The 27,639-nt window shown below is 40.1% G+C and overlaps 1 protein-coding gene across 1 annotated transcript in view; it reads right to left on the bottom strand.

Moving 5' to 3' along the window:
- Positions 1-27,639, bottom strand: part of NOTCH4 (notch receptor 4) — a 72,829-nt gene that overhangs the window by 21,509 nt on the left and 23,681 nt on the right. Inside the window, exons 7-18 of the mRNA XM_070744123.1 lie at positions 23,435-23,620; positions 16,807-16,914; positions 13,774-13,975; positions 11,773-11,918; positions 11,515-11,667; positions 10,011-10,159; positions 9,792-9,896; positions 7,894-7,981; positions 4,525-4,758; positions 4,058-4,170; positions 1,316-1,737; positions 75-401 (exon numbers count right to left, since the gene is read on the bottom strand). Of these exons, the coding sequence (XP_070600224.1) occupies positions 75-401; positions 1,316-1,737; positions 4,058-4,170; positions 4,525-4,758; positions 7,894-7,981; positions 9,792-9,896; positions 10,011-10,159; positions 11,515-11,667; positions 11,773-11,918; positions 13,774-13,975; positions 16,807-16,914; positions 23,435-23,620 (2,233 nt within the window). The remainder of the gene's footprint in view (positions 1-74; positions 402-1,315; positions 1,738-4,057; positions 4,171-4,524; positions 4,759-7,893; positions 7,982-9,791; positions 9,897-10,010; positions 10,160-11,514; positions 11,668-11,772; positions 11,919-13,773; positions 13,976-16,806; positions 16,915-23,434; positions 23,621-27,639) is intronic.

Below are 27,639 nucleotides of genomic sequence, written 5' to 3'. Positions count from 1 at the left end.
GTTAGTTGTTATTGTTTATCTGTTTAATTGTTTATATGTAAATAAAAATTATTTAGAGAAATAAGAAATCCTACCCGACAGTCTCTGCCAAATCTTTGGTCCGAATCCCTGTCCAGTTGCTCTGGCTCCCCAGCTCTTCCTTCCCTGTGTAAGGGTAAATCCGTTCCCGGTGCTGACGATCCCGTTGTATCCGTAGCTCTGCCCGCGTGGCGATGACCAGGGAATGCAAGAGCTCCGTCACCCTCTCCCGGGGTAGCAGGACCACCAGCGCCAACGTGGACTCTGCCGGTGGAACAGAAGAGGCGCAGTCCCCACCATCCCAGCCACAGGATGCCGAGTGGCAGCCTCGGTCGCAGTGTCCGTCTGAGAAGCGGTCCCGACAATATCGCGCGTAAGAAGGGCTGAGGAGAAGGGGTCCTTAATGGGGAGCGCACTACATAAAAGGCAGACATACATCCTTTCCATTCCAGCCTCTACAAGAGCCGTGTTGGCGCAGTAGTTAGAGTGCAGTACTGCAGGATACTTCGGCTGACTGCCGGTGGCCTGCAATTTGGCAGTTCAAATCTCAGCAGGCTCAGATTTGACTCAGCCTTCCATCCATCCAAGGTTGGTAAAACGAGGACCCAGATTGTTGGGGGCCTTGGTGTTGCCATGGTTAGAGTGCAGTACTGCAAGCTACATCTGCTGATCACCGGCTGCCAGACATTTGGCAGATCGAATCTCAGTAGGCTCAAATTTGACTCAGCCTTCCATCCTTCCAAGGTTGGTAAAACGAGGACCCAGATTATTGGGGGCAATATGCTGACTCTCTGTAAACTGCTTAGAGAGGGCTGTGAAGCAGTATATAAGTCTAAGTGCTATTGCTATTACAGTGTTCTCTCAGTTTTCACGGGGGATGCGTTCCGAGACCGCCCGCGAAAGTCGAATTTCCGCGAAGTAGAGATGCGGAAGTAAATACACTATTTTTGGCTATGAACAGTATCACAAGCTTTACCTTAACACTTTAAAACCCTAAATTGCAACATTCCCTCTAAGCTGCACAGCTGCACGGTTGCGCACCTATGCATGTAATGAGAAAATGGTGCACAGTAGTTTCCAACTGCCATGCATCATTTTCTAATATCAGAGGCTGCACGACTGCGCGCCCGCGCACATCACTAGAGAACAGCGCGCAGCAGTTTTCAATTGCCGTGTGTCATTTTCTAATGTTACAGGGATCATTGTCGGCAGGATTGAGGGGAGTCCCTTTCCTGGCTGCACCACCCACCCAGGTACCCCACCCTCACCCTCATGCTACCACCTGGGGATAACTCACTTGCATTCCTTCTGTGGGACGCAGTCAAATCCATCATACAGACACTCCTCGTTGTCACAAGGCGGCTGGCAGTGACCATCTCGGAAAACCCTCTGGCACAAGTCTCGTTTCAGGCAGTTCTTCCAAGGGTCAAGCAACCCCAACGCACAGTCTCCCCCATCCCAGCTGGTCTCTGGGGAGCTGCAGATCCGGTCACAGTGAGTATCGCCTGCCAAGGATGGGCATCTGGAGAGCGCGGTGGCATTGGCGGCAGCAGGACAGGAGGCTGAGGAACATGGAGTCTGGTAGCAGTCCGGCCCAGAGAAGCCTTCTTTGCAGAGGCATCGAGGTCCAGATGGACGGGCAATGCAGATCCCTCCATTGTGACAATAGGATGACCCGCAAGATGGGGCGGGCAGATCACAAGTCGATCCATCGTAACCCTGGAGTGGAGGAAGGGATCCTTTCTCAGTCTTGCTGGATTATTTTCATACAAGTCAACCAGCAATAAGGGGGCTCCTCAGAATTTTTCCCACTTAGCTCTTGGGCGGATGCAGAAGCAACCTTATGCTAAATCAGATCCTTGGCCTACTCAACCAAAAAGTATCCCATCTTCTTACCAGATAGTAACTCTGTCAAGGATTAGTTCAATCCTAGGTGATATTCCATTATTTATTTATTTATTTATTTATTTATTTATTTATTTATTTATTTATTTATTTATTTATTGTTAGTTTGTTAGTTTGTTAGTTTGTTAGTTTGTTAGTTTGTTAGTTTGTTAGTTTGTTAGTTTGTTAGTTTGTTAGTTTGTTAGTTTGTTAGTTTGTTAGTTTGTTCGTTTGTTCGTTTGTTCGTTTGTTCGTTTGTTCGTTTGTTCGTTCGTTCGTTCGTTCGTTCATTCATTCATTCGTTCATTTATTTATTTATTAAATTTGTATGCCGCCCCTCTCCGTAGACTCGGGGCGGCTCACAACAGTAATAGAAAAACAATGTACAATACAAATCTAATAACTAAAACTAAAAACCCATAATTTAAAAAAACATGCACACAACATAAATACATACATAAACAATGTAGGCCTGGGGAACTTATCTCAGTTCTCCCATGCCTGATGACAGAGGTGGGTTTTAAGGAGTTTACGAAAGGCAAGGAGGGTGGGGGCAATTCTAATCTCAGGGGGGAGCTGGTTCCAGAGGGTCGGGGCCGTCACAGAGAAGGCTCTTCCCCTGGGACCCGCCAAACGACATTGTTTAGTCGACGGGACCCGGAGAAGGCCAACTCTGTGGGACCTAATCGGTCGCTGGGATTCGTGCGGCAAAAGGCTACCATATAAGGTAAAAGAAGGATGTAAACATGTTGAATGCTAAGTCATAGGGTGTAAACTGCAATCTGATTGGGCCAGAGCGTTATAAAATGCAAAGCAACTTTACAATGACTGCTGTTGGTGGTGGTGATATTGTTAGTTGGCTGGCTGGAGCAGTCTGAGTTGAGTTAAGTTATTGAGTTAGAGCTGTAGTGTTGATATGGAGAAACCTGGATTAGTTTAGTATCTACATGTAAGTAAGCTGTACTGCATATAGCTAACGTAAAGTTTGTTCTTGTAAATAGAAGACTGAAGTTATTTTACTTGCACGGAAGAGTAAAACTATTTACTACTGTTTTCATACAAAAGTGTCTTCGGTATTTCTGAGCACTGGTTCTTAAATTGCCACACTATAAATTCTGGTATCTTGACGAGTCTTATTGCATATATTTATTTTATTTATTGGATTTGTATGCCGCCCCTCTCTGCAGACTCGGGGCGGCTAACAACAGCAATAAAACAGCATATAATAATAATCCAATACTAAAACAGTTAAAAACCCTTATTATAAAACCAAACATGCATACAGACATACCATGCATAAAATTGTAAAAGCCTAGGGGGAAAGAGTATCTCAATTCCCCCATGCCTAGTGGCAGAGGTGGGTTTTAAGCAGCTTACGAAAGGCAAGGAGGGTGGGGGCAATTCTAATCTCTGGGGGGAGTTGGTTCCAGAGGGCCGGGGCCGCCACAGAGAAGGCTCTTCCCCTGGGTCCCGCCAAGCGGCATTGTTTAGTTGATGGGACCCGGAGAAGACCCACTCTGTGGGACCTAACTGGTCGCTGGGATTCGTGTAGCAGAAGGCGGTCCCTGAGGTAATCTGGTCCAGTGCCATGAAGGGCTTTATAGGTCATAACCAACACGTTGAATTGTGACCGGAAACTGATCGGTAACCAACGCAGACTGTGGAGTGTATATCTGGACAAACTCAACATTCCCTAAGCTTAGACCTCCTGTCTGGGTGATGAATTGAACAATCTCAAAAGGAAATTTAATGGAGAGAAAAGCAAGGTCCTACACTTAGGAAGAAAACCCAAAACTTCCCTCCACACATGCACACACCCACGCTGTGTCCTGTGTATGTGCACAGGCCTTTCTAAAGCCTGGTAGGTGAAAAAAAATGTCCAAATTGGCAAACCAGAAGTTTAGGAAAACACACGTCTGGTTTGCCTATGGGCTGTTTTTTGCACTCTGGAGGGTTCAGGAAAGCTTCCTGAAGCTCCGGAGTGCAAAAAACAGCACAACGGGCAAACCGGAAGTTCAGAAAACGCACTTCCGGTTTGCCCATTATGCTGGTTTTTTGCACTAACCAGTAGCAACTGTGGCAGCCCCTCAAATATTGGAAGACTTCTGCTCCTCAATTCTACTCTTTTTTTTTTGGTACTCAACCCCATTCATACCTGTGGACAATGGCAGGTGAATTCAAGAGGGTTCTTGGGCAGCACGCGGCAGCTTCCCCCATTAAGGCAAGGATTTGATTGGCAACTGTCAATCATTGATTCACACAGAAGTCCTGGAGGGAAGAACAAACACAGTGCCAAAGAGTTCGTTTTAATTTTTACTTCGGTTGAAAGCTTTTTTCCCCCATGCCTGGCAACATAGGTGGGTTTTTAGCAGCTTTCGAAAGACAAGGAGGGCGGGGGCAGTCCTAATCTCTGGGGGGAGTTGATTCCAGAGGGCCGGGCCCCCCACAGAGAAGGCTCTTCCCCTGGGTCCTGTCAGATGGCATTGTTTTGTCGACGGGACCCGGAGAAGGCCAACTCAGTGGGACTTAATCGGTCACTGGGATTTGTGAGGCAGAAGGCGGTCCCAGAGATATTATGTCTGATGCCATGTAGGGCTTTATAGGTCATAACCAACACTTTACCTGAATATCCAGGGTGGCAGAGACAGTGAAACCCCTGTTCATCAGATTGGCAGCTCTGGGACCCAGGCCGGTGGCAAGGCTGGGAGAAGCAGGCATCCACCACCCCCTGACACCTTTCTCCCACATATCCAGGGGGGCAGATGCATGAAAACCCCTCAGCTTGAGCCACGCAGGTCCCGCCATAGTAGCAGGGAGGGCTGACTAGAGAGCAAGGATCCACGTGACAATTGGGTCCTGGAAGGACAAAAAGAACCGTCAGATTTCTCTGTTCTTCACCCACACAGTCAAACCTCAAACCTTGTTTTCATTTTATTTTTAATTCAAGTAAATGTTTCATTAAAATGACGAGGGGCCATTTTGGGAGAAGCAGTGTGGGGCCAAACTGACAATGGGGTTGGGTGTATGTCCCAGAATGTTTTTGCTTCTAGGAATGCGGCGAAAGCAATATCTTGTGAGGGGACGCACGCACGAGTGAGATTTTGGTGATTTTTTTGCTTCCACACTGTTCTGTCGGGCTCTCTGGTAGACTCCTCCCGAAAATTCACAGATACAAATTTCAGACACACACATGTTTGAAAATTCAAAACAATGTTCTTTATAATGAAAATTCACTTAAACTAAGCCCTCTTTTGGTGTAGCAAAGAGCACTCATCTCCAAACAAACTGGTAATTGGTACAAGTCCCTTATCAGTTCTGTGATACTTAGCTTGCAGCTGTGAGGCAATTCACAGTCCTTCTTCTTTCACAAAGTGAAACACACTCTGCTCTGGTTTAGTTTCAAAGCGGGGAAAAATCAGCACACAAAAGGTCAAAGTCAGTAAAGCAGTCACAAAACACAACGATCAGATAATCCTCCACAATGGCCAAACCCACAGGCTGCTATTTATAGCAGCCTCACTAATCACCACAGCCCCACCCAACCACAGGTGGCCTCATTTTCTTTGATAATAATCTCTCAGTTGTTGTTGCCTATGCATCGCTCTCTGCATGCGTGGCTGTATCATTAACTCTTGTTCTGAATCCAAGGTGGAGCTAGATAATTGATCTCCTTCTGAGCTGTCTGCCACACTATCCTCCTCCCCTTCACTCATGTCTTCTTGGTCAGAGGAGCCTTCATCATCAGATTCCACCGGGGGCAAAACAGGCCTGCAGCATGTGGATTTCTCCCCCACATCCATAGTCCTTGGGGCAGGAGCAGGGCCAGAGCTAACCACAACATGCACATGCACAGAAGCAAAAAAATGCTAAAATCTCTCTCACACATACGTCTTCTCATGAGATTTTGCTTCCTGAGATCCTGAGACGTGCGTGCGCACACACACCAGATAACTGAAGCTGTGGGCGCAGCGCAGAAATCGCTACCAGTTCACCGTCCTTTACCGTATCGGTAGTAACCCACTACTGGAAGAATGGCTCTAATCCAGTGATTCTCCACGTCAGCCACGTTAAGCTGTGTGGACTTCAACTCCCAGAATTCCCCAGCTGATCACTTCAATAAATCACACTGGATGGATACAAAATACTTAGAATAGTTAATAATAATAATTTATTAGATTTGTATGCCGCCCCTCTCCGAGGACTCGGACTGTTGATCTCTTATATCCATAAGAGATCAATTTTATTTTATTTTATTGGGAATCTGGATTAAAAAATATCTTAAACAAATATTACATCTAGTGACGCATATAACCACGGCAGCTAGAATAACCTACACCCAATCATGGAAAAACCAAGTATCCCATCAGAAAGTCAAATTATTGAAAAAATCTATACATGTGCAGAGATGGATGAAATGACAAGAGATATTTAAGGGTATAAAAGACAACGAAACTAAAAAATTATGGGGAAAATGGTACATATGGATCCAAAATATACAGAGGAAAGTAAAAAGAAACGTACAAACCTAGGGACACCATATATTCATGCAATTTTCTTTTATTTATTTCGATACAAATAACTGTATACATACATACGCTTATACAGTGATACCTTGTCTTACGAACTTAATTGGTTCCAGGACAAGGTTCGTAAGGTGAAAAGTTCATAAGACGAAACAATGTTTTCCATAGGAATCAATGTAAAAGTGAATAATGCATGCAAATCCTTCAGGAAAATCCCAAACTTCTCTCTCCAGGCTGCTCCTCCCTTTTCTTTCTTCAAAACACACCCTTTCATTACCTCTGCAAGCATTCCATTCTCCTTGCTTTCTTAATGCAAACTCTTTCTCTCTCTCCAAGCCGCCCCTCCCTTTTCTTTCTTCAAAACAAACCCTTTCATTACCTCTGCAAGCATTCCATTCTCCTTGCTTTCTTAATGCAAACTCTTTCTCTCTCTCCAAGCCGCCCCTCCCTTTTCTTTCTTCAAAACAAACCCTTTCATTACCTCTGCAAGCACTCCAGTTCTCCTTGCTTTCTTAATGCAAACTCTTTCTCTCTCTCCAAGCCGCCCCTCCCTTTTCTTTCTTCAAAACAAACCCTTTCATTACCTCTGCAAGCACTCCAGTTCTCCTTGCTTTCTTAATGCAAACTCTTTCTCTCTCTCCAAGCCGCCCCTCCCTTTTCTTTCTTCAAAACGCACCCTTTTATTACCTCTGCAAGCACTCCAGTTCTCCTTGCTTTCTTAATGCAAACTCTTTCTCTCTCTCCAAGCCACCCCTCCCTTTTCTTTCTTCAAAACACACCCTTTCATTACCTCTGCAAGCACTCCAGTTCTCCTTGCTTTCTTAATGCAAACTATTTTGCTCTCTCCAAGCTGCCCTCCCTTTTTTTCCTTCAAAAAAGAAAAAAAAGAAACCCCTTCATCCCAGCAGCGGCGGTTTGTGTTCGTAAGGTGAAAATAGTTCGGAAGAAGAGGCAAAAGAATCTTAAACACTGGGTTCGTATCTTGAAAAGTTTGTTAGAAGAGGCGTTCGTAAGACGAGGTACCACTGTATATGCTCTTGATGTTTCTATTTTATTAACGAAATGATTACAACCAGTAATGATGTAAAGATAAACACAAAATGAATCTGAAATGGGAAATGATCTGTATAAGATAAATAAGATGTTCTTTTCTTTTATGTAATCGAAAATCATAAATAATTTAAAAAATATATATATCAGTGATATATATATACACCCTTCTTGGGAGTGTCCTACAAGGACTGGTTCTTTTGAATTGTGTGAGACACATACCCACTTTCCCTGGGCTGATGTGGCAGCTCAATCCCAGACCCATATGCTCCTTGGAATTTATTACCTCAATTTATCTTAATATTGGGTGTTCCACCTGGGGCTTGACCCCCAAGCCTTCTGCCACTTTGACTGTGAGGGCAGTTGACAGTTCCTGGCCTTGTGTTTTTGGTCGGGCCTACACAAATCTCTCCCTCACCTTTTGTCCCTGGAGGACACGAGCACCGGAAACCATCCGCCGTCTTGGTACAGGTTCCTCCATTGAGACATTTTTGTGTTGGTAGGCACTGGAAGGAGAGAATTGTCAGCAGGTTTGTCACTAGAGGTAGTCCTTGACTTATGACAGTTCATTTAATGACCGTTCGAAGTCACAATGTCCCAGAAAAAAGTGACACGACCATGTTTCAAATTTATGGCTGTTGCCACAATCTCCACGGCAATAACACATATTATGACAATTACAGTGTCTTAGGAGTCTTCGGAGAGGGGCGGCATACAAATCTAATAAATTATTATTATTAATTATTATTAGGGTGGGGAGTGGGGGGTGTCATGCCAACCCTTGTGATCTTCTGACAAACTAAGTCAGTGGGGAAGCCAGATTCACTTAACAACCATGTTACTAGTGATGTTACTTTACCACCGCGATGATTCACGTAACAACTGTGGTGAGAGAGGTTTAACATGGGGCAAAATTCGCTTAACGAATATTTCACTTAGCAACGGAAATGTTATCCTCAATTGTGGTCATAAGTGAATTTATGATGACCATGATAAATTGAGAATTACTACGGTGATTTTTTTTTCTTTTTTATATACTTTTACTATAAATTAAATGATGTGGTTGGAAGTTGATTATGTCATGAATGTGTAATAATGTAAATTTTAACTGATTGATGTCTAATGAACTGTTATGGCTCAGCCTTCACTTTCCGGTAATGCTGTTGTTATGAGGATATTCAGTAAGATCTAGTAGATATAAAAGAATGATATAATATTGTTTTTTCTTTTCTTCTTTATGTTAATGTTTTTTCTTTTTATGTAAAAAAGGACAATTAAGCTAGAAATAAGGATTCAGAGATGTATATGAATAAATAAGGATATATGAGCTGGGGTGGCGCAGCAGGAAGAGTGCAGTACTGCATGCCACTGAAGCTGACTGTAGATCTGCAGGTCAGCAGTTCAAATCTCATCACCAGCTCAAGGTTGACTCAGCCTTCCATCCTTCCGAAGTGGGTAAAATGAGGGCCCAGATTATGGGGGCAATAGGCTAGCTCTGTTAAAAAGTGCTATTGCTAACATGTTGTAAGCCGCCCTGAGTCTAAGGAGAAGGGTGGCATAAAAATCAAATAAAATAGATAGATAGATAGATAGATAGATAGATAGATAGATGATAGATAGATAGATAGATAGATAGATAGATGATAGATAGATAGATAGATAGATAGATAGATAGATAGATAGATAACTAAATGGAACCAACTGACAACCAAGTCACTCCAGAGATTAGAATTGCCCCCACCCTCCTTGCCTTTCGTAAGCTGCTTAAAACCCACCTCTGCCGCCAGGCATGGGGGAATTGAAATACTCTTTCCCCCTAGGCCTTTACAATTTTATGCATGGTATATCTGTATGTATGTTTGGTTTTTATAATAATGGGTTTTTAACTGTTTTTAGTATTGGATTATTATTACATGCTGTTTTATTACTGTTGTGAGTCTGCAGAGAGGGGCGGCATACAAATCCAATTAAATAAATAAATAAATAAATAAATAGTACTTGATTAGATGTAATGGCATTGTGAATTTGAAAAAGGATGTATGTAAGTTTTATATTTGATTTTTCAGGTGATAAAAGGAGGTAGCACTTGTGGAAGGATAAATACCAAAAGCAAATGGATAATTAATGTATTATAATGTAGATGGAAGTTATATGATATTGAACATGTTTTTGAGTGGAGAAAAAAAAATTAACCCACAATTATGGTCATAAGTGAACCCAGATAGGTGGTCATATCACTACAGTAGTGATAAAATCTGAGAACCCTGGACCTTGGCCAGTATTTAAGCAAACAAGTCAAGTTCAAGGATCACTTACAGAAGTCTGGTCAGTTTCTTCCAGGACACGTCCGGCGAAAAGGAGCCTGTTTCCTTTGTCACTCGGTTCCACTGTGGACCTGATTTTAGTATTGCGACGTTTTACCTAAAATTTAAGACAAATTGAGCAACACAAATGACTGGAAAGGAAATCGAGTTAGAATCGAGGATAGGAAATGAGGAGCCCACATGAGAGGACAACCATGTGTTCTAAACTCACCTGGCAACCACCTTCTTCAGTCTGGCTTGTGCAGTTGTCTCTGTTCTGATTGGTCCTGTGTTGGCATTGGGGGCCGCCCCATCCTGGAAGGCAGAGGCAATAGGGTGTAGCATCCTTCACTCTGCATTGACCTCTGTTCTTGCAGGCATCTATGGCATGTGGTAGAAAGAAACAGATGGGGAGACCAAAGTTGACAGGCATTTACCTCAGGAAGGGTTTTGAGATGCCTCCTGCTTATTCAGCTGCATTCTGTAATGTGTGTGTGGGGAAACTGTGTAAAATCCAGAATTATATCTTTTCCTCTATTCTTCATTGACGTATTTTATTCATTGACGTATTTTCTTCTATCGTTTCCCTGATATTTACTACTACATGTTTTTATTCTCTTTAACTTTCATTTTGTATTGGACAAAATAAATGAATAAATAAATGAATGAATGAATGAATGAATGAATAAATGAATGAATGAATGAATGAATGAATAAATAAATACATACATACATATAAACATACATAAATACATACATACATACATACATACAAACATACATACATAAATACATAAATACATAAATACATAAATACATAAATACATACATACATACATACAAACATACATAAATACATACATACATACACATACATACATACATACATGCATTAATACATACATAAATACATACATACATACATACAAACATACATAAATACATACATACATAAATACATACATACATAAATAAATACATACATACATAAATACATACATAAAATACATACATACATACATACATAAATACATACATACATACAAACATACATAATACATACATACATACATAAATACATACATACATACACACATACATAAATACATACATACATACATAAATACATACATACATAAATACATACATAAATACATACATACATACATACATACATACATACATACATACATGCATAAACAAACAAACAAACAAATTGTAATCCCAGGCTCAATTAAGATGGTATGTCAAGGACTGCCTGTCATTTGTTTCCTATCTGTTTTCTATGTCAAAATTTCCTACTGATGTTCGTGTATGTTTCAAAGATCTTAGGTCGCCATTCTGCGTGAGACATTTATAACATTTCTCAACCTTGACATCTTTAAGATGTGTAGACTTCAACTCCCAGAATTCTTTAGCCAGCATGCTGTCTGGGGAATTCTGGGAATTGAAGTCCACACATCTCAAAATTGCCACAGTTGAAAAACATTGATCTAGAGACCCTTATGGGTACTAGAGATTGATCACTAGAACCACTAATAAAATAGGTAATAAAAGTAATAAAATGAACATTGGGATCCTCTCCGATTTTTGGTGCTATCAATGTGCGTATTCCATCACATAAAGCAGTTTTGTTTCTCCAAACCGACCCATATCGGTGGACTTCAACTCCCAGAATTCCCCAGTCAACATGGAGTTGAGGTCCAACCATCTTTATAAAATTGCTAGATACTCACAGTATGAGCAAAGGTCCAGGGTCACCTGACACTGGGGTCCTGAATAACCTCTGGAGCAGAGGCAGTGGAAACTTCCAGGGCTGTTAAGGCAAGTTCCAGAATTCAAACAGGGGTTCGAAGAGCATTCGTCCACATCTGTATCGCACGCTGCCCCTGTGAGGGAGGGAAGAGTCAGTGATCCAGGGAGGAAGGGAGCATTCGTGTTCGAGAGCTGCTGGGCTGCCCAAAGGAGGAACTGACAGATTCAGACCGTGTTACCTACGTAGCCGCTGGGGCAGATGCAGTGGAAGGATCCCTGGCGGTTTAAGCAAGTAGCCCTCTGGTGGCAGGGACTGGAATTGCAAGCATTCACCTCTGTGTCACACATCTGGCCGGTCCATCCAGGTGAACAGATACAAAGAGGTCTTGGGGAGAAAGAAGGGTGGGGGAAGAGAAAAGTAATTTCTTTTATTTGATATTTTCTTTTATTTCTTTTATTATAGATTTTAAATTATTTTAAATTTTAGATTATTTTATTTTTATTTTTATTTTATTTTTATTTTATTATTAATTTTTTATTTTTATTTTATTTTTATTTTTATTTTATTTTTTGATATTTGATATTTATTTTATTGAATATTTTATTTTTGTATTTATTTTATTTTATTATTTTATTTTATTTTTTATTACTACTTATTTTATTTTTGTTTTATTATTAATCTTATTTGATACTATCTGATACAGTATTTTATTTTTATTTTTATTTTATTTTTTGATATTTGATATTTATTTTATTGAACATTTTATTTTTGTATTTATTTTATTTTATTATTTTATTTTATTTTTTATTACTACTTATTTTATTTTTATTTTATTATTAATCTTATTTGATACTATCTGATATTTTTATTTTGTTTTTACATTTTTACATTTACATTTTATTTATTTCATTTCATTTCATTTCATTTCATTCAATTTCATTTCATTTCATTTCATTTTATTTTATTTTATTTTATTTTATTTTTTTACAGGTTACATGGTGTCCCATTTCATCTCATGGTAAACCTGAAATGATCCTAGTTAGCATTATTCTAGAGGAATTTTGTAATATTACCGCAGAAGAATGACAGCCAAATCACAGCTTTACAGACCAAATTGGGGAGAGACTTTAGGTCATCTGCTAAAGACGATCTGTGTCCTCTAGGTCATCTGAGTAGTGCAAATGCACAGATAAACTTCCCAGTGGCCTCAGTGACTTGCTAAAAGGATGCAAATGACCAGCTGCCTGCAAGGAATATAAATCCTTCTATTCCCCACCATCCTGTCAGTGCTGAAGAAGCTCCTTGGATGAGAAGCGAAAAGGTTTCAAAGAAAAAAACCCAAGTAAGACCAGTTGCTTCCTGAAAAAAGCACCTTTGGGGCAACCATGGCCTGGATGATCGAGAATCTTTGTAGACTTTTGGTGTGTCTTACAAAGTTAGACAGAGGGAGGAAAGAACGCCACTGAGACTTGCATGGTTCTGTTCCTACTAATAAAGGTATATTTATTTTACTTTAATAAAGGCAAATTTATATTTACATGTACAACTTTGGTTTCCTAATCTGGTCTGTCTATCTGTCTGTCTAATCTATCTATCTATCTATCTATCTATCTATCTATCTATCTATCTATCTATCTATCTATCTATTATCTATCTATCCATCCTTCCATCTATCCATCCATCCACCTACCATCTATCTATCTGTCTGTCTGTCTGTCTGTCAATAACCAAATTCCCAAATATTAATTTTTTTTTTAGTCCTAATTTCAACCCTGATTCTTTCCTAATTTCTATCTGCTCTCTCGGACCTGTATTTAAACACATAATCTTCCATATTAACTGACAGTCCCAATTCCTGTGTAAACTCTTGTAAAATATTTCTTATACCTTTAATCATCTCCATCGGGGTCTGGGTCAATATAATTGCATCATCTGCAAATAAGTTTAATTTCATTTCTAATTCCCCTATTTTATATCCTGCCCAAGTGTTATCTTGTCTTATCTTATTAGCTAAAATCTCTATTGTTATTACAAATAACTTTGGAGATAAAGGACATCCCTGCTTGGTGCCGTTTAATATTTTAATTCTCTGCGTTCTTTGTCCATTCAACCTTATATAGGCTTCATTCCCTTTATAAATCTCTTTTATAGTTTCACGAAATTTATCCCCCATATTTAGTTCCTTACATAATTTATATAAATAGCTATGGTTAACTTTATCTGAGGGAGTCATCCTTACCCGGATTCTGTTCCGCGGCAACTGCCTCCGTTAAGGCACTGGAACTGCCAGCATGGGTCGCTGAATTCCTTGCAGAGGGGTCCTGTGAACCCCGGAGCACAAACGCAGGTGAAAGAACCGGGGACGTTCACACAGGTTCCATGCTTGCAAGGGGCACCACGACAGAAATCAGCATCTCTCTCGCACTGAAGTCCCTCATAACCTGCAGACAAAGTGTTGGCACCATCAATCTTCTTCTGCCCGGGTGAAAGGGATTTTGAGCCTGATCGGCAAATGGGCCAAGGAGAAAAGGCCGCCCCCGAATGGTTGGGGGCGGAAGCCTGGGGACCAAACAGGCGCGGCCAAGCGGAGGAGGTGAACAGTCCCATTCAGTGACTACTTCACCTTTAACAACAACAACACAAGAGCACGTAATAGATATACAGTGGTACCTCATGATACGAACTTAATTGGTTCCAGGAGGAGGTTCGTAAGGTGAAAAGTTCGTAAGATGAAACAATGTTTCCCACAGTAATCAATGTAAAAGCAAATAATGCGTGCAAATCCTTCAGGAAAATCCCAAACTTTAGAAGGGAGGTGAACACAGAGCAGGGAGGAGCAGCTAAAGGGGGCAGGTGGAAGAAGCAAGGCTAGGCTAAAGGGTGGGTGGGAAGGAAGAAAGGCAAGGGGGGCGCCCCTCCCTTTTCTTTCTTCAAAAAACACCCTTTCAGTGCCTGCAAACACGCTGTTCTCCTAATTATTTAAATGCAGTCTTTTCCCCCGCCAAGCAGCCCCTCCCTTTTTCTTTCTTCAAAAAAGGGGGGAAAAAGAAACCCCTTCATCCCAGCAGCAGCGGCTTGGGTTCGTAAGGTGAAAATAGTTCGGAAGAAGAGGCAAAAAAATCTTAAACACTGGGTTCGTATCTTGAAAAGTTCGTTAGAAGAGGCGTTCGTAAGATGAGGTACCACTGTAAACTGAATGTAAATCGCTCCAAACTTGACTGCAGAAAATACGATTTCAGCAATAGAGTGGTCAACGCCTGGAACTCATTACCTGATTCTGTTGTTGCTTCCCCCAACCCCCAAATCTTCAACCTTACATTAGCTACAATTGACCTCTCCCCTTTTCTAAGAGGTCTGTAAGGGGCGTGCATAAGTGCACTTATGTACCTAATGTCCCTGTCCTACTGTCTTATTATCCTTTCTATTACTACGTTTTACTTATGTTATGTTAATATGTACAATAATACTATACTTGTTTGACAAATAAATATATAAATCAAAATTCTGCATGGATGATGCTACTTAGTCTGGGTAGTGTAGCATCTCTAAGAAGTCAGCTCAGCCCAGAGAGCACCCTCACTTCAATTCTGAGCTACAAATATTCTCCTTTATGGCTACGGAGGCCTGAAGCAGAGGTCGGAAGATTCTAGATGGCCTGGCTGCAAATGCAGGTTGGATCTATGTGGTTTGGGTTTGGGTTCCAAGCTGAAAGAGGATTCTCCCTAGGGAAGATGGAAGGATCCTTTGGACCACGTCCTCTGGGCTCGCTCTTCGCCAGGCTAATATAAGCTATAATCGGTATGTAATCATGGATTTGCTAAATGTACTGCAACCTGATTGGCTGTAACCCACGATTGACCTCTCCAGGTTCCTTAGAGCAGTGATTTTCAACCTTTTTTGAGCCATGGCACATTTTTTACATTTACAAAACCCTGGGACACATTGAGGGGCGGGGGGCGGCTAAAAAAAGTTTGGACAAAAAAAATTTCTCTCTCTTCCTCCCTTTTGCTCTATTTCTCTCTCCCTCCCTCTTTCTCTCCCTTCTTCTTTTTTCTCTCTCCATCCCTTTCTTTCTCTCTTCCTTCCTTCCTCTCTTTTTTGCTCTCTTTCTCCCTCCCTCCCTCTCTCTCTCTCTCTCTCTTTCTTTCTCTCTCTTTCTCTCACTCTTGCTTTCTTTCTCTCTCTTGTTCTCTTTCTCTCTCTTGCTTTCTCTCTCTCTCTCTTTCTCTCTCTCTTGTTTTCTTTCTCTCTCTCTTGCTTTCTCTCTCTCTTTCTCTTGCTTTCTTTCTCTCTTTCTTTCTTTCTCTCTCTCTCATTCTTTCTTTCTCTCTTGTTTTCTTTCTCTCTTTAAGCTTCGCGGCACACCTGACCATGTCTCACGGCACACTAGTGTGCTGTGGCACACCGGTTGAAAAACACTGCCTTAGAGGTCAGTAAGGAGCGTGCATAAGTGCACCAGTATGCCTTCCGTCCCCTGTCCAATTGTCTCTCCTTATCTCCTTTATCTTTTCTTCCTTTCAAATATGTTCACCTATACTTTTATATCTTTTCTTCTATTCTTTTCTTTATTTATATTATTACATATCTATTCTCTTCAATGTGTATTATGTATTGGACAAAATAAATAAATAAATAAAATAAAAATAAATAATAGGGGTGACACCCTTGCATGGGTGTGATTTGTTACAGAGTCGTTTTGTTGTAGAGTATTTTTGTGCTGGGTGGTTTGTAGTTAGTGCTTAGTGCTTAGTGGTTGCAGTGGTTGATGTAATGTAAGAGCCGGGGTGGCGCAGCAGGTAGAGTGCTGTACTGCAGGCCACTGAAGCTGACTGTAGATCTGTAGGTCAGCGGTTCAAATCTCATCACCGGCTCAAGGTTGACTCAGCCTTCCATCCTTCCGAGGTGGGTAAAATGAGGACCCAGATTGTGGGGGCAATAGGCTGGCTCTGTTTTTTTAAAAAAGTGCTATTGCTAACATGTTGTAAACCGCCCTGAGTCTAAGGAGAAGGGCGGCATAAAAATCGAATAAATAAAAATAAATAAAATAAATAATGGTAGTAATATAAAAGTATTGTGGGTAGTTTATTATAGTGATTAAACGTAAAGGTGATAGTTTATTTAGAGAATAAGAAGGAAAGTAAAATATAATTTTACAAGCAAGCCTGGTACGTTTTTTTCATTGAAGACTTCAATTAGGTATAGTGGTTAACTGTGGCTAGTTGTTGGGTTTACCTTCCACATGTGCAAAACTCTCCCAACAATCCACACTCACCAGGCGGACAGAGGCAAGCGGTGCCATGGCTCAGGAGTACACAGGTTCCCCCGTGGAGACAGTGGCCTTGGAGACACTCTTCGACTTCACACAACGGCCCACCAAACCCTGTAAAGGAAAGATCTTAAGGGACCAAAAAGAAGGAAGACCGAACAAGTGTCTGTCAAATGTTGTGAACTCAACGTAATGTCCTTCTGGTCAACGACTACTTCAGCTTCAACCGCAACAACACAAGAGCATGCAACAGATTCAAACTTAATATTAACCTCTCCAAACTTGACTGTAAAAAAATACGACTTTAACAAACAAGTTGTCCAAGCGTGGAACTCATTACTGGACTCAATAGTGTCAACTCCCAACCCCCAAAATTTCTCCCTTAGACTCTCCACGATTGACCTCTCCAGATTCCTAAGAGGCCAGTAAGGAGCGTACATAAGTGCACTGATGTGCTTAACGTCCCCTGTCCAATTGTCTTTCCTTTATCTCATATATCATATATATTCTCTCCATCTCATCTACTTCTCTTCTTTTTTACTTACTATCTTTATATATATTACTTAATGTCTATTCTCTTCCATATGTATTGCATATTGGACAAATAATAAATAAAATAAATAAAATAAAACTCAATCTGTATAGTCTGGAGGACAGAAGGGAAAGGGGGGACATGATCGAAACATTTAAATATGTTAAAGGGTTAAATAAGGTCCAGGAGGGAAGTGTTTTTAATAGGAAAGTGAACACAAGAACAAGGGGACACAATCTGAAGTTAGTTGGGGGAAAGGTCAAAAGCAACGTGAGAAAATATTATTTTACTAAAAGAGTAGTAGATCCTTGGAACAAACTTCCAGCAGACGTGGTTGGTAAATCCACAGTAACTGAATTTAAACATGCCTGGGATAAACATAGATCCATCCTAAGATAAAATACAAAAAATAGTACAAAGGCAGACTAGATGGACCATGAGGTCTTTTTCTGCTGTCAGTCTTCTATGTTTCTATGTGCAACACTCTGTACATGTCCGACAGTTAAATCTAAAACAGGGGAGTCATATCCTAGGATATGGCCATGTCTCTTCAGCACTCTGCAGTCTGCATTGGCTACTAATTGGTTTCCAGACCCAATTCAAAGTGTTGGTTATGACCTACAAAGCCCTACATGGCATAGGACCAGATTACCTGTGGGACCGCCTTCTGCCGCACAAATCCCAGCGCCCGGTCAGGTCCCATAGAGTTGGCCTTCTCCAGGTCCCGTCGATGAAACAATGTCATTTGGTGGGTCCTAGGGGAAGAGCCTTCTCTGTGGGGGGCCCTTACTTCTGGAATCAACTCCCCCCAGAGATTCGCACTGCCTCCGCCCTCCTTGCCTTTCGTAAGAACTTGAAAACGCACTTATGTCGGCAGGATTCGGGTCACTGTTGTTACATAAGAAATATGTTAAATGAGTTTTGCCCTATTTTACAACTTTTTATCACATGATCCTGAGCTACAAAGGTCGTAAGTGTGATAAATGATTGAAGAGTCAACATTGCAACATTGAAGAGTCACTAAATGAATTGTTATAAGTCAAGGGCTACCTACAGTGTATCACAGGTAGTGATAGTATAGCATAGCATAGCATAGCATAGCATAGCATAGCATAGCACAGTGGTAGCTCTACCTAAGAACGCCTTTACTTACGAACTTTTCTAGATAAGAACCGGGTGTTCAAGATCTTTTTGCCTCTTCTCAAGAACCATTTTCCACTTACAAACCTGAGTCTCCAAAACTGTAACAGGAAAAGGCAGGGAGAAGCCTCCATGGGGTCTCTCTAGGAATCTCCTGGGAGGAAACAGGGCCGGAAAAGGCGGGGGAAAGCCTCTGTGTGACCTCTCTAGGAATCTCCTGGGAGGAAACAGGTCTGGAAAAGGTGGAGAGAAGCCTCTGTGGAGCCTCTCTAGGAACCTCCTGGGAGGAAATAGGGCCGGAAAAGGTGGGGAGTAGCCTCCATGGGGCCTCTCTAGGAATCTCCTGGGAGGAAACAGGGCCTCCACCCTCCCTGTGGTTTCCCCAATCGCACACATTATTTGCTTTTACATTGATTCCTATGGGGAAAAATGCTTCTTCTCACAAACTTTTCTACCTAAGAACCTGGTCACGGAACAAATTAAGTTCGTAAGTAGAGGTACCACTGTATTATAGTAATATAGTACTACAATACAGAGCCATATCAAAGGGCATGCAAGATGTTGCCCTATGCCAACTCCACTGTTTTGGCCTTGGGAAAGGTTGTTTTGCCCTCTGGACACTTCCTGAAACCCTGGAGTACAGGAAACAGCCCAAAATGGCAAACCGCAAGTTCAAAAAACACACTTCCTGTTTCCCTGTTGTACTTTTTTTTTTTTGCACTCCGGAGAGTTTGTTTGTTTGTTTGTTTGTTTGTTTGTTTGTTTGTTTGTTTATTTATTTATTTATTTATTTATTTATCAAACAGTTATAGGGTGATAATTTGTACAAATTAAACATTAGATAAGTAATGATAAAAAGTAACAAAAAAAGACAATAGGACAGGGACGGTAGGCACAATGGTGCGCTTATGCACGCCCCTTACAGACCTCTTAGAAAGAGGGAGAGGTCAATTGTAGATAGTCTAAGGTTAAAAGTTTTGGGGTTAGGAGTAGAAACCACAGAATCAGGAAGCGCATTCCAGGCGTTGATTACTCTGTTGCTGAAGTCGTATTTTTTGCAGTCAAGTTTGGAGCAGTTGACATTTAGTTTAAATCGATTCCGTGCTCGTGTGTTGTTGCGGTTGAAGGTGAATTAGTCGTTAACAGGTAGGACATTTTGGTATATGATCTTATGAACTATAATTAAGTCGGAATGAAGATGACGGAGTTGTAAGTTGTCTAAACAAAGAATTTCAAGTCAGGTGGAGTAAGGTATTTCGTTGTGAGAAGAGGAATCAAGGACTCTTCTTGTGAAATATTTCTGGACTCTCTCAATTGTGTTGATGTCAGATATGCAATGTGGGTTCCACAGACGAACTGTATTCTAGGATTGGTCTTACAAATGTTTTGTAAGCTCTTGTTAGCAGTTCAGAATTACCAGAGAAGAAGCTGCGAAGGATTAAGTTAACAACTCTTAAAGCCTTTTTGACAATGTTGTTGCAGTGGGCTCTAGGACTTAGGTTATTGGATATGAGTACTCCAAGGTCTTTGACAGATTGAGAGTTATCAATAAGTTCAATTCAGAATCAGGTAGTGCATTCCAGGCATTGATTACTCTGTTGCTGAAGTCGTATTTTTTGCAGTCAAGTTTGGAGCAGTTGACATTTAGTTTAAATCGATTTCGTGCTCATGTGTTGTTGCAGTTGAAGGTGAATTAGTCGTTAACAGGTAAGACATTTTGGCATATGATTTTATGAACTATAATTAAGTCGGAACGGAGACGACGGAGCTTCCTGAAGCCCTAGCCTAGAGTGTGTTTTCCAAACTTCCGGTTTGCCCGTTGGGTTGTTTTTTTGCACTCCGGGCTTCAAGAGCTTCCCAGAATTCTCCAGAGTGCCAAAATGAAGCACAACGGGCAAACCGGAAATCTGTTTTTCCGAACTTCCAGTTGACCCGATTTGTCATTTTTTTCACCATCCCAGGCTTCAGTGAGGCCTGTGCACATGTGTGGGGGCAGGGTGGATTATGCACAAATGTGGGGGGAGCATGGGGGTTTTGCATGCATGGGGGGGAGGGAAGGGATGTGGGCACCCCCCCACCCTTTTGTTTTTTAAAATAGTTTTTATTGAAATATTTATATTAAAAACAAAACATAAAGAACATTTAAAACATGCAATAGAGCAGTGTTTCCCAACCCTGGCAACTTGAAGATATCTGGACTTCATCTCCCAGAATTCCCCAGCCAGCGAATGCTGGCTGGGGAATTCTGGGAGTTGAAGTCCAAATAGCTTCAAGTTGCCAAGGTTGGGAAACACTGCAATAGAGCATACACAAAAAAAGAAACAAGAACAAATAAAGAAAAAAGAAAAAGGCTAAGAAAAGAAATAATCACTTAATTAATCAATTTGTACATATCCATTAAACACAACGGATAATTAGTTAATTCAACAGCTAATACGAACGGTAACATAAAAAAGGAAGATAGTTTCGGTTATTTACTTAATTTACATACTTGTTATGCTTTCAACTGCCTATAATCAATCAAAGGTATATTAAAACATTTCAAATACATCAAATCCTTCATAATTTATCTCAAAAAGTTTATTACTTATATCAATTCCTCCTTTTTATGTTACATCTACTTCATATATATATCTATCTCAATTTTACTTTTATTTTTTTCTTGTTTCTAACCACTCATAAAAGATGTTAAAAGTTGTAAAATTATCCGGTAATTCTTTATATTTCCAAAGTTAGAAACATAGAAGATTGACGGCAGAAAAAGACCTCCTGGTCCATCTAATCTGTCCTTATACTATTTCCTGTTTTTATTTTAGGATTGATCTATGTTTATCCCAGGCATGTTTAAATTCAGTTCCTGTGGATTTACCAACCACGTCTGCTGTAAGTTTGTTCCAAGCATCTACTCCTCTTTCAGTAAAATAATATTTTCTCACGTTGCTTTTGATCTTTCCCCCAACTAACTTCAGATTGTGTCCCCTTGTTCTTGTGTTCACTTTCCTATTAAAAACACTTCCCTCCTGGACCTTATTTAACCCTTTAACATATTTAAGTGTTTCGATCATGTCCCCCCTTTCCCTTCTGTCCTCCAGACTCTACAGATTGAGGTCATTAAGTCTTTCTTGATAAGTTTTATGCTTAAGACCTTCCACCATTTTTGTAGCCTGTCTTTGGACCTGTTCAATTTTATCAATATCTTTTTGTAGATGAGGTCTCCATATTGGTGGTATATATTGGTGGTATACAAATCTCACCACCGGCTCAAGGTTGACTCAAGTTATGCAATTAAGATTCTGGCTGCTGTTAAAATATGTAATGTTAAATAATATTGATTTTTTTTCATCTTCTGGTCAATAATACCTAATAAGAATGCTTCCATTTTTTTACTAATTTCAATTTTAGTCAACTCCTCTAACCAGTTTTTTACTTTGCTCCAGAATTTCTTAATTTGTGGGCAGGTCCACCATATGTGGAAATAGGTCCCTTTTGGCAGGCGAACCAAAAAAGGTTCACAAGGCACGTTCTTTGCAAGAAACCAGAAATAAACCCCAGATTCCAGCAAAGAAGTCATAAACCACAGTCACGTGATTGTGGGACATTGCAAAGAGCGATAATTGTGGGCAGATTGCTAAGTTCCCCAAATATGATCATGTGGCTGCAAGGGGATGGGGGTGGGAGAGGGAGGGGGCAGACCACAGATCTTCGAATCCAGGTCAGAAGAAACTTTTTTGAGGTCCATGGTGAGCAGCCAATTGTTAAGTGATGGGCTATCTGTAGGAAATGAAGCTAAGCCATTTTAAGAAAAGCTTGTGCATTCAGATAAAAGCTTTAGTTCAGGAAAACCCTGAACTATAAGAGCCATGGTGGCACAATGGTTAGAGTGCAATACTGCAGGCTACTTCTGCTGATCGCCAGCTGTCAGCAGTTTGGCAGATCGAATCTCAGTAGGCCAATGTTCCCTGTAATTTTTTTTCGGTCTGGGCGGAAAAGTATAGTGTCTGAGCGACAATCCCTTTGGGACTGGGCAGCATAGAAGTATGTATGTATGTATGTATGTATGTATGTATGTATGTATGTATGAATGAATAAATAAATAAATAAATAAATAAATAAATAAATAAATAAATCCCTTCTTTTTTTATTAAAAGAAATTAATAATAAAACAAAACCAAAATCTATTACTATTATTACTATCTTCTCCTCTTTTTCCATCCCTGTCTCCTCCCCCCTTGTGTGTGTTTGTGTGTATGTGTGTGTATGTGTGAACTCTTTAACCATTTCCAATAACAGGTGAGCTATTGGAAATGGTTCAAGAGTTCACACACACACACAAACACACACATGGCTGGGGTTTTTTTTCTCTGTTATTATTTGGGTGCTTTTTACCACATGCTTTAAATCAAGAGTCATTTATCTCTCTTTCTCTCTCCCCCTCTTGCTCTCTCTCTCTTTTTCTCACTTTCTCTCTCCCTCTCTTTCTATCTCTCTCCCCCTCTTGCTCTCTCTCTCTCTCTCTTTCTCTTTCTCTTCGTGGGGAGGCAGGGACGGCCGTGGCTCCCTTTCCTCCTACTGCCGGCACCTCCTCCCCCCCGCACCCCTCCCCACGGGCTGGCAGGGGGATGGGGAGTGTACGCCTGTGGAAAAGGGTGCGCGGGGGGTATTTTGAGGCACGCGCGTGCGCACGCGCGCAGCTTACAGGGAACGCTACAGTAGGCTCAAGGTTGACTCAACCTTCCATCTTTTCTGAGGTGGGTAAAATGAGGAGCCAGATTGTTGGGGGCAATATATGCTGACTCTGTAAAGCCGCTTAGAGAGGGCTGTAAGAGCACTGTGAAGCGATATATAAATCTTAAATGCTAATGCTAAAATCGCTGCTCGACTCCTATTGATTCCCTATCTGTTTACATAAAAGAAACCCATGAAATGTATCTGCATTGTGGCCTAATCCAAGGCCTTCTTTACCGGATGGGCAGAGGCATTGGAAACGGTCCAGCAGGTCCAAGCAGGAGGCCCCGTTCTGGCAAGGCTGGCTGAGGCACTCATTGAGGTTCGATTCGCACCTGGAACCCGTGTAGCCTCTGAGGCAGGAGCAGGTGAAGGAGCCCGGCGTATTGTAGCAGCTTCCTCTGTGTTCACACGGGTTGCTCCCTGGAGCAGGAGAGAGGAAAAGTAGAGAGAAAAACACCGATCTGTCCAATTCATGTCATGTAATATACACTGTATGTGGGTAAATGCATAATATTGTGTTGTATTATATTGCATTTATTCATCTCTCTCTCTCTCTCTCTTTCTCTCTCTCTCTCTCTCTTTCTCTCTCTCTCTCTCTTCTCTCTCTCTCATCTATCTATCTATCTCTTTCTCTCTCTCTCTCTCTTCTCTCTCTCTCTCTCTCTCTTTCTCTCTCTCTCTTCTCTCTCTCTCTATCTCTTTCTCTCTCTCCCTCTCTCTCTATATATATCATCTATTTATCTATCTATCTATCTATCTATCTATCTATCTATCTATCCATCCATCTATCATCTATCTATCATCTATCTATCATCTATCATCTATCTATCTATCTATCTATCTATCTATCTATCTATCTATCTATCTATCTATCTATCATCTATCCATCTATCATCTATCCATCCATCCATCTATCCATCTATCATCTATCTATCTATCTATCTATCTATCTAACTATCTATCTATCTATCTATCTATCTATCTATCTATCTATCTATCTATCTATCATCTATCCATCTATCATCTATCCATCTATCCATCTATCATCTATCCATCTATCATCTATCTATCTATCTATCATCTATCTATCTATCTATCTATCTATCATCTATCCATCTATCATCTATCCATCTATCCATCTATCATCTATCTATCTATCATCTATCTATCTATCTATCTATCTATCCATCTATCCATCTATCATCTATCTATCTATCTATCTATCTATCATCTATCCATCTATCCATCTATCATCTATCATCTATCCATCTATCCATCTATCATCTATCTATCTATCTATCTATCTATCTATCTATCTATTTATCTATCATCTATCTATCTATTTATCTATCATCTATCTATCTGTCATCTATCTATCATCTATCTATGTATCATCTATCTATCTGTCATCTATCTATCTATCATCTATCTGTCATCTATCTATCTATCTATCATCTATCTATCTATCTATCTATCTATCTGTCTATCCATCTATCATCTATCTATCTATCTATCTATCTATCTATCTATCTATCTATCATCTATCTATCTGTCATCTATCTATCATCTATCTATGTATCATCTATCTATCTGTCATCTATCTATCTATCATCTATCTGTATCATCTATCTATCTACCTATGTCATGTTCAGGTAGTGTATATTACAGGTGGAGACCCTCTGAGAGCTGTATGCAATGCAATTTCATTTTAATGTATGCCAAGTATTATGAGTGAACATACACCATATTCATTTAAGAGCAGTATTTTTAACAAACTACCTAAAAATGTCATCAGAAATATGCAGGGGTTGAAGATCTCTGGTTTTCTTGTTCAAGCAAAATGGTTAAGGAAATCAAGACTTGAGAAAAGAGATAGACAAGAGATTCTAAGCCTAAATTGTCTGCTAACTATTTTCTATTTATTTTCTATTTTCTATCTTTTTGCTATTTGCTATTATTTTCCATTTTTATATCATTTTATATTTTATATTATTTTTTATTTTCATAACCATGGTGGTTTTTTTAAAATCTACATTCAAGAATAAAAGTTCGCCAAACGTTTTCTTGGAAGAGGTGGCATTTAAATCACATTCTACCACAAGAGGGCGCTGGTGTCAAACCCGAGCCCTCTGTTGATTTGGAGACTTTGGCCTGCCACATATTAGAATGTAGAAGGTATTATTAGTACAATAGGAATTTGGGAGGGGCTGTTGCATGAGGTTGTAAATTGGAATTTGCAGGAAGGCCATTCCTCGGACTCTGATTTAATTCCGGATGCTATTTGGAACGCTGACAGCTAGTCCACTGCAAACTTGGTCTCAGCCCCTCAGCACTAAAGCATCGATGGGCAGCTTTTGAAGAGCAATTGAAGAGCCATTCAGAAATTCGCAGGCATTTGGGTGCCACTTGGTCTGGTCTAGAACCTGGTAGTCCTCAATTAGTGACGACCTCATTTAGTGCCCATTCACAGTAACGAAAAAGCAAAAAGAGTGGATCTTCTCCGGGTCCCGTCAACTAAACAATGTCGCTTGGCAGGACCCAGGGGAAGAGCCTTCTCTGTGGTGGCCCCGGCCCTCTGGAACCAACTCCCCCCAGAGATTAGAATTGCCCCCACCCTCCTTGCCTTTTGTAAGCTATTTAAAACCCACCTCTGCCGTCAGGCATGGGGGAATTGAGATCCTCTTCCCCCTAGGCCTTTACAATTCTATCCATGGTATGTATGTATGTATGTCTGGTTTTTATATTAATGGGTTTTTAATCGTTTTTAGTATTAGATTACTATTGTACACTGTTTTATGGTTGCTGTTAGCCGCTCCGAGTCTCCGGAGAGGGGCAGCATACAAATCAAATAAATGAATGAAGGAATGAATGAATAAATAAATAAATAATAAACAAACAAACAAACTTGCCAACCCATTCTTGCATTTGTAGCTCTTTGCAGGGCTGTAAAAGCGAAGGAGAGCTGAATTAAGCAAAATTGTGGTTTTGCTGAGCGACTGCTTTCCTTAACAACCAAGTTGCTCGTGTTAATTATGGCTGCTAAATGAGGACTGTGTTGCACACTTGTGGGTATCGGGGTTCCCCCTCCCCCCTCTGGAAAAATGCAAATGTAAATTTCTGGGTTGTGAAATTTTTGGTGGGATTCAAATTTTTTTTACTACCCGTTCTGTGGACGTGGCTTGGTGGGCGTGGCAGGTGGATATTGTAAAATCTTCATTCCAAATTACCAAATTCTTAATTAAAATTCTTAATTATATATGTACATTTTGTTTAGGTATACCTAATTTATCTTGTGCTATCTCCTTTTCTAATTTTGTCATCTGGATTTCAAAGATTGTTTTCTGTTCAAGTTCAAAATGCTATTAGCTGTCGAAATGTCTATTGGCTATTTGCTTTTTTCTACTAAAACTATGCCATAGTGCTTCAATCCATTTTTTATATTCTTACTTATCTCATTCATGATTTTTAACCCTCATTTTAATATAACTGCCCTTTAAGAGGAAAATTCCAAATTTAATTCTCTTCAAACAACAACAAAAAATATATCAATTCATATCATACCTTGAACCTAATTATAGCAATAGAAGGACAGGGGGAAAACAAAAGTTATTATTATTCTTTCTGTGCTTAAACATGTTTAATCTTATCTTATCTTATCTTATCTTATAGAAACATAGAAGATTGATGGCAGAAAAAGACCTCATGGTCCATCTAGTCTGCCCTTATACTATTTCCTGTATTTTATCTTAGGATGGATATATGTTTATCCCAGGCATGTTTAAATTCAGTTACTGTGGATTTATCTACCACGTCTGCTAGACGTTTGTTCCAAGCATCTACTACTCTTTCAGTAAAATAATATTTTCTCATGTTGCTTTTGATCTTTCCCCCAACTAACCTCAGATTGTGCCCCCTTGTTCTTGTGTTCACTTTCCTATTAAAAACACTTCCCTCCTGAACTTTATTTAACCCTTTAACATATTTAAATGTTTCGATCATGTCCCCCCTTTTCCTTCTGTCTTCCAGACTATACAGATTGAGTTTCTTATCTTATCTTATCTTATCTTATCTTATTTTACCTTACCTTATCTTATCTTATTTTACCTTATCTAATCTAGTCTAGTCTAGTCTAGTCTAGTCTAACCTAACCTAACCTAACCTAACCTAACCTAATCTAACCTAATCTAATCTAATCTTATCTATCTTATCCAACCTTATTTTACCTTAGCTTAGTTTAGATTAAATTAGTTTATTTTATTGTACCTTACCTAACACCTTATCTTATCTTACCTTACCTTACCTTACCCTATCTTATCTTATCATATCTTATCTTATCTTATATTATCTTATTTTACCTTATCTAATCTAATCTAGTCTAGTCTAGTCTAACCTAACCTAACCTAACCTAATCTAATCTAATCTTATCTTATCTATCTTAT

The sequence above is a fragment of the Erythrolamprus reginae genome, chromosome 2 (genome assembly GCF_031021105.1).
Source record: "Erythrolamprus reginae isolate rEryReg1 chromosome 2, rEryReg1.hap1, whole genome shotgun sequence".
NCBI classification, from domain to species: Eukaryota; Metazoa; Chordata; class Lepidosauria; order Squamata; family Dipsadidae; genus Erythrolamprus; species Erythrolamprus reginae.
The sequence above is the reverse complement of the archived record's forward strand: the minus strand, read 5'-3'. Positions and strand labels throughout refer to the sequence as shown.